Source organism: Notolabrus celidotus, chromosome 9, assembly GCF_009762535.1.
Source record: "Notolabrus celidotus isolate fNotCel1 chromosome 9, fNotCel1.pri, whole genome shotgun sequence".
In the NCBI taxonomy this organism is placed as follows: Eukaryota; Metazoa; Chordata; class Actinopteri; order Labriformes; family Labridae; genus Notolabrus; species Notolabrus celidotus.
The window spans coordinates 9,909,462-9,917,882 of record NC_048280.1 but is presented as its reverse complement, the minus strand read 5'-3'; the positions used below and the strand labels follow the sequence as shown (position 1 = coordinate 9,917,882).

At 39.7% G+C, this 8,421-nt stretch overlaps 1 protein-coding gene across 1 annotated transcript in view; it reads right to left on the bottom strand.

Moving 5' to 3' along the window:
• Nucleotides 1–192: 192 nt before the first annotated feature.
• The window catches only part of LOC117818564 (cyclin-G-associated kinase-like), a 22,660-nt gene continuing 14,431 nt past the window's right edge, over nt 193–8,421 (bottom strand). The window contains exon 8 of the mRNA XM_034691503.1: nt 193–210. Coding sequence (XP_034547394.1) covers nt 193–210 — 18 coding nt within the window. The remainder of the gene's footprint in view (nt 211–8,421) is intronic.

Here is an 8,421-nt window from a genome sequence, read left to right as displayed (position 1 = left end):
TTGTGTAGGTCAGTCCAACACTATTGAAGCCAAAGTCTCTGGATTTCCACAGGTTGCTGGATAGCTGTGGCTCAATGGTAGAGTGGTTCATCTCCTGATTAAGAGGTTTTGGGTTTTTATTTTGAGCTCCTGCAGTCCACATCCACCAAAGTATTCTTGGGCAAGACATTGAATCAAATTTCTCCCAGTGGTCTAGCTGTTCTCTCCATCCTGTGGGGTGACACAAAGCGGAAGACTAGAGAAAGTGCTACATAAGTACAGTGTATTAACTATAAATGAGGCAGCAGCAGTCACAACTTTCAACTATTGCTGTAATCAATGCAGCTTATGGTATAAATTACTTTAAAATTGCAATCAGAATCTTAGAGATGCTCTCACTGGCGACAGACAGTAGGGGTCCAGTAGCTCCTCAGGCTGTTCTCACATCTATGCCCAGTAACCCATTATTTCATAATTCAAGACTGAACCTGAGACTGAATCTATTTTTTTTGCCAGTGTCAACAGGCAGAAATGAAATGTGCCAGACTCCTCTCTGCAGATTGATTTGATATGGTGTGTGTAATCAGGTTGTTGCCAGCATCCCTCTTGCCATTGAGATTAAGTACTGCTAGGTTGTTTTGATCAATCAGGCTAGAGTTTTTAACACATATCAATATCTTTTAAACAAAAGTGGTAGGCCTTATAACTTGAACACATTTTTTCATCCATATCACAAACTTTTCTCTGCCTCAGTCAAACTCCTGTCACCTGTGATTACATACGTTTGATATGAAAACAACTTCATTAAATACCAATGTCCATCATGGAGGACATTAAAACAGGCCACGGTTAAACTTCATTCCAAATGATCAATAACATCTTAGACAGTTAATGTTTTCCTTTCTAAAACATTTAAACTACACGCTCTAGAAACATAAATGTATATTTTTTTAACTAGCTCCATCTCTTGCTCCCACAAAAATGGCTGCTGAGATGGCAGCCATTTTGAAAAGTCAGACCTTCTTGTTGTGAATGACACACCACAGCAAATGGTAGCTTGTTGGAAAGGCTGGGATGGCCTCTCGGCTGTAGAAAAATCTTTGGGAGGCTCATGTCTCCAACAGATGACATACACGGATTACCAGTTACATAATTTGGTTCAGGAAATACACTAAAGTCTAAAATGTATCACTAATGAGCAGGCCCCAGAGAAAACTTACATAATTACATGACTTCATGTGTGATGTAAGTTTTTGATTTATGTCTCTGTGCATGCAAACTATTGTGTGGTTGTATAAAAATGGCAATGCCTCTCAGGAAACACGTAAAACTACTTTTATTGTTTATTGTAGCTAAAGGGGTAAAATAATACACTATTATAATAATTTGAGAGTTCAACTGAGATTAGAAAAAGTGCATAATAGACAAGACTTAGCATTTGTGACATCTTAATGTGTTAAAGGTGACATATCACACTTTTTTCATCAATATATATTGGTCTAAGAGTTCCCCTAAACATGTCTTTAAAGTTTATGCTCAAAAAAACACTTTGAAATCCGATTTTGGCATGCCTGAAAAACCCTCTTCTTCAGTCCTCCTCAGAACACTCTGTTTTCTCTCTGACCACGCCCCCTCAGGAAGTGGATGTGGTCTCGGCTCTCCAGCACGTTGATCTAATGTTTACATGTTGGCTGAATATACACGGCTGCTCACAGATCACGTTACTTCAACCCTCTGAATCTGATCCTGACGGAGAGGCGCCTGTAGCAGGACCTTTCTGAAGGATTGGTCACAGATTTAGTGTTTCTTGTTGTTTTATTTATCAGTATGTAGACGTGTTTTGGTACACAGCTACGAACATGTAGCTATGTGGCTATGCTAACTAGCGCTAGCACTTATCCATGATAAACAAAAATCATCCACTAGATCTTCAAATCTGCAGACGTGGGGAGTAAAACCGACCTCTACCAAAAAGGCAGCGGAACCTTTCTGAAGGATTGGTCACAGATTTAGTGTTTCTTGTTGTTTTATTTGTCAGTATGTCGACGTGTGTCTTGGTACACAGCTACAGCTACAGCTATGAACATGTAGCTATGTGGCTATGCTAATTAGCGCTAGCACTTATCCATGACAAATAAAAATCATCCACTAGATCTTCAAATCTGCAGACGTGGGGAGTAAAACCGACCTTTGCCAGAGAGGCAGCGGGACCTTTCTGAAGGATTGGTCACAGATTCTGTTTCTTGTTGTTTTATTTGTCAGTATGTCGACGTGTGTCTTGGTACACAGCTACAGCTACGACATGTAGCTATGTAGCTATGCTAACTAGCGCTAGCACTTATCCATGATAAATAAAAATCATCCACTAGATCTTCAAATCTGCAGACGTGGGGAGTAAAACCGACCTTTGTGTTTATTAAGACAGCCTACAACTAGCATGCCTCCCTCCTAAGCTCCTTGTTACCACACATTTGTGCAGGTAATGAAAAACGGAGGGGGGATTCAGTATTATTTTATACAGTCTATGGGCTGAACAAGCTCCGAGCTCTGACTCCGTGACAGACCGGATATTGTTGTTACGTAACAAAAACACGGAAGTCTGAAACGGCTCGTTTCACACACATTTACAGAAAGGTGGAGAAATCAAAACAGGGGCAGAATGGATTTTTTTCATTCTCGGGAGGTTTGTAGACATGCCATGGACACATATTTCAGGTAAAGAACCATTAAAAAGTCAATTTTGCATGATATGTCACCTTTAAAGCTAGGGACAGGGATTATATAAGGATCATTTTTTACATTCATTGCAATCCTCTGTATGTCACAGCAGTAATTTCTGTATTTGAATACTCTTGGCAAGGATAAACAAATTCCATCATCTGTGGCTGCGGCAGTCCTCTAATAAGTCCATTCAGTTGACGTCACATCCGCACTCGCTGCACTCACGTATTCAGTGCACGAGCGGACTTACACAAGCAAAACTTTTTGAGGTGGTTACACAAGAACTGCAGAGAAAGCTAGTTTTGTAATGTTTGGGATGACAACAATGCACAGTGATTTTCTCCAGTGCTCTCTCATGGACTCACTGTAAGAAAGGGAAAGAAGCTTCATGAGTTTTAAGGGATTGGTGTTTACCATTTTCTTCTTGGGTAACTTAAGAATATAAGTTACTCTGTTGATTCACTTACGCAACAATAACCAAAAAAAATCTGTGTAAGACCAAAGTTTGTCCATCAAGTATACTTAGCAGTATAAGGGGTATATTTTAATCTAGGGATTTATCATGTAAAAGGACAAGCTTATAGAATTGGGCTTATGACTAAAGTACAGACACTACATTCGCATTTCATGGTAAGTTTAATGGTGACTTTTACTTTTAGTAAACTACAAACTTAACTAGTCAGCTTTAATATCATTACCACTGAAGTCAAGTGAATAACATTGACTGCTTTACTTAACCCTCCTGTTATGTTCGTTTCTCTGGAACAGCAATAATGTTCCTGGGTCAATTTGACCCGGGGCATATTCAATTATACAAAAGTGTCAGAACCCCAAAAAATTCCAATACACATTGTTTTTAATCTAATTTTTAACTCCATTATTAACCATTTAAATCCAGATTTAGTCCATTGATGTTCTTTAAGTCTCACAGATCATGGTTCAATGAGGATAACTCACTTGTTTTTCATTTAATTTAATGTTAAAACTTTTTTTTTAAGTACATTGGAAAGCCCTCAGTATACATATAATAGTTTGACATGAGATAGATTTTTGTTTATTTTATTTTACATTTTGATTTTTTTTTTTTATGAAGTGATGTTGATAAATTAACACGAGACACCTCTTCTGTCACATGCTGCCCATATTTTTATGCTGCATTTAGCTGGTTTGGAAGGCATATATTGCCTAAAATAGACTTTAAAAATGGTCAATTTGACCCGCAACATAACAGGAGGGTTAAATGTCAGTGGGTGGGATATGTTAAGCACCATGTTGTACAGCAGAACATTTTGTCCTTGTATTTGATGTGTTGAAAGCAGGAAAAATGGACGAGTGTAAGGATGAGCAACTTTGACAAGGGCCAACTATGATGACTAGATGACTAAAACTGCAGCTCTTGTGGGGTGTTTCCACTCTGCAGTCGTCAATACCTACCAAAAGTTGTCCAAATTGGGAAAACCTGTAAAGGGAAGACTGGGTCATGGGCGGCAAAGGCTCTTTGATGTGCTATAGAAGTTGAAAGGTATCAGGGGTCGTCACTGTTGCTATAGTCCTTGCGGCAGAGGTTGATGCCCACACTTCCGTCCTCGACTATTTGCTGCATATCTGTGTTCCTCATATTTCCTGTCTCTCTTCAGCTGTTCTATCAACAAAGGTGAAAATGCTCCAAAAATATAACTTAAGAAAAACAAAAGAAAGGTATCAGAACACTCAGAGCATTGCAATTTGTTGTGTACTGGACTACATAGACACACATTGGTCAGGGTGTCCATGCTGACCCCTACAATGGGCATGTGAGCGTCAGAACTGGACCATAGAGCAATGGAGGCAGGTGGCCTGAAGTAACACAACAAGAAGTCCAAAGGGTTGACTTGGCTTTCGAATTCCCCAGGTCTCAATCCAACCGAGCATCTGTCGAATGTGCTCAACAACCAAGTCTGATCCATGGAGGCCCGCCTTGCAACTTACAGGACTTATCTGTTGCTATCTGCTGCTAAAGTCTTGGTGCCCGATACCACAGCACACCTTCAAAGGTCTGATTTGGCTCTGACCTGATAAGAGGAGGGCCTACACAATATTAGTCAGGTGGTAATTGGTGTATGTTGTAGCCTACTGTTAACTAACAGTATGCCATTACTCTTCAGTTTATCCTTCTTAAATGGTCATAGTATCTACTTGCTTGGCAACCTTTATAGAAAAAAGGTTTTTAAAACTATGTATCATTCAACTTAATAAATAACAATAATAGTAATTAAAATTCATAGGATTTATATAGCGCTTTTTTTGATACTCAAAGTCGCTTTACATAAAAAGAAAAGTTTAAATAAAACAGAACAAGGACAGAGGTGAGGCGTGGATTCGGTGCTGTATGGGGAGCCAGTGGAGTTGCTGAGGGATGGGTGTGATGTGGGCTCCGGAGCAGGAGTGGGTGAGTAACCGGGCAGCTGAATTCTGAACATTTTTGAGTTTTTTGAGGTCAGCAGAGGGGAGGCCGTAAAGAATGCTGTTACTTTAGTCAAGTCGGGAGGTTTTGAAGGCCTGGATGAGGGTTTCTGCAGCAGAGGAAGAGAGAGAAGATCTGAGATGTGCAATGTTGCAGAGGTGAAAAAAGGATGTTTTGGTGATGTTTCTGATGTGAGGTTTGAAGGAAAGGGTGGGGTCGAGGATGATGCCAAGGTAATGGACTACTGGGGAGGGTGTGACTGTGTGGTTGTCGATGTTTAATGAGAAGTTCTGGGTGGAGGGGAGGAGGGATTTGGGGCCACTGAGAACTTCAGATTTATTGCAGTTGAGTTTGAGGAAGTTGTTGCTCATCCAGTTTTTGAGGTCAGTGAGGCAGTTTGTGAGGGTGGAGACGATGGCAGGAGTGATTGTTTTAAAACCTAACACCTTACCTTACCACCTTTCTTACTAATCACCCGGCTGTGTTGAATACTTGATTCTGATTGGTTGAAACTCATTCAACAAGTACGTCATAATATCAATCAGCAGGAGAGTTCTGGCACATTATACACCTGCATGTTGACACAGGCATTATACGTAAATTTCCATTAGTATGGTAAAATAGCCCGGCAGGCTAAAATAAAGGAGGCTTATTAGGGCCCGAGCACCAACAAGGTCGGCGAAGGTCCTCTTGTAACCCCAAGGATTTTTCTTTTTTTTTTCTTTCTTTCTTTCTTTCTTTCTTTCTTTCTTCTTTCTTTCTTCTTTCTTTCTTTCTTTCTTTCTTTCTTTCTTTCTTTCTTTCTCTCTTTCTTTCTTTCTACCTAGTAAAGTATATTTCCTTTTTGGAGCCTTCACCATGCCTGAAAACTCACCAAACTTGACACACTCATCAGGCCTGGCAACATGTTGATATTCGTTTGGTCCCGTGCAAAAAGTCACAAAAATGTCTCAATAGCACCCCCTTCTTTCCAACTGGCCACCCCCTCAACACAGTTCAACTTACAGGCAAGACAATTTTTTCACATATCTATCAGGCCAAGACCTACAAAAAAGATACCTAATGTCGTGGTCAACAGGAAGTCGGACACCTTTTTTTTGTTTCATTTTTTTGCCTTATTTGCAAGTGTATATATTTAAGGCCTTTTCTCCGATCAAGTCCAAACCAAGCACATTCTGTAGTAGACACATTGAAGATTCAGAATTGTTAGAGGCATTCAGTTTAGACTAAAATTGTGGGCATGGCAGACTCTCAGGAATTGCATCAAACACACATTTCTCGCCATAAACAGGAAATGGATTTTTGGGGGCTTTAAAATGCCTTAAATCTCACCAAATCATTATGTGGTGGCTCACATGAAGCAGTGTTTGCAAGTGTGCGAGGGCCCGTTCATCGCCGCTTGTGGCTTTAATTATGCATTATTCCGCGTATCGCCCAGCTACCGGCTAACTATATAACCAAAGTTATCTCAAAATTGTTGTTAAAATATGTTTTTTAGTGATTCAAAGGTGTTTTATGTACAAGGGTTCAGAAAATAGTCCCTCTGATTTGGAGTGATGTCTCACTGTCATGATTCTATTTGATGTAACTACTAACTATAAGCTACAGCGGCAGTAGCTCAGTCCATAGGGACTTGGCTTGGGAACCGAAGGGTCGCTGGTTCGAGTCCCAGTATGGATGAAGTTTGGCAAGTGGACTTCACCTGCCTGGGCACTGCCGAGGTTGACGGATGACGGCAGTATCCTCACTCTGACATCTCTCCCTAAGCATGTTCACTGCATGTGTGTGCATTTGTATGTATATACCAAAAAAACTGTATGTGTAGCATGTCCAAAATAGCATGAGTGAAAAAATTGAATTGCCCCCCTGGGGATCAATAAAGTACCTTTCTTATGATGACCTTTGTCTGATTCATGTTTATAAGTGGATATGAAAGAATCAAAAATAAAAGACAAAACAGATCAAATGTTTTTTTATTTTTCTTTTTGCACTGAAATCTACATTCATATTAGTTATGATGTAATTTGGTACAGTAAACACTGCAGATGTGTGGTTTTGCAACCCCCCTTCTTTATACTGTGATCATACTGTCAGAGTTTTAACTAAAGTTTCAGCAACAGTTCATTTCTCTTTTTTTCTTACTTAGGTTTACTGGCCCCTCATGTCGGAAGTTGAACAAAATGCAAAACAGAAGCGACGACATAAGAGCAAAGAAAATGATCCAATAAGTCAACAACAAAGGGACTGACTGAACAGAGAAATAATAAACACATACTGCTCAACAACAGAGAGGATATATATATATTCATAAAAGCACATTCGTATTAATAATAGACGCTTGGAATGAAAACAGCAACAAAGAGGCTCACTGTGATCAACTGTCCCATTTGCACTCAGCACATTCCACTTATATATTATCTGCAAAATTTCACTTGTGCCATTTATATGCATGAATACATGTCATCATAACCCCTACCCTCCCGCAAAACACAATAAATAAAAAAACAGGTGATTTGATTGGTCCATGAGGTAAAAAGTGAAAAAATAGCATGAAAATTGGAAAGATTTTGGAAAATACAAAACATCAACAAAAACAAAAAGAGTCAAATCAGTAAAGATAAGATTGTGATTGCAGGAAATCCAGAAAGCATTATGCCAAATAATTCATTATCTAACTTTTCTCACTCACACACACTCACACACAATCATCCACTCAGCCAATAACTAATCAAATGCTCAGGCTGTTGTCTTCTCAAAGCCACTTGAAGGATAATCATTTTATATTTACATTGAAGCAATGATTAACAAAAAAGCTTAAAGAAAAAATACAAGAAAGATTAAAACCATGAGCACAAAAACATTTCTCTTTTCATTCCTTCACTTTTGATCTTCTCCTATGCACTGACAAAAAACAAGTCCAATATAGTCTGCGCAGGAGGTGGGTGGGGCTTACAGAGACACACACAGAGAAGTTAATAATGACAGTAGTGATGGAAATACTCAAGAGTAAAAAGGAATGAACGTAAGCGCTGAGAAGGCTTGTAGTCTGCCACGCAGCGTAATCAGGCAGGTAGACTCTTCTCCGACTCTGCTACAAGAAAAAGAGCACTTCAATAAAAAAAGAGCCCCCCCGCCATGTTAGGACTACCCTGGTTTGAAATCCCCTCCCCTCCTGTTGAGTCGAGGTTCAGTGTGGGAGAGCATGCAGTTAGCTACACAGTATAGCCTGAGTGGGTGGAGTTAAAAGAGCACTTCAACACAACAGACTGCCCGCTTGG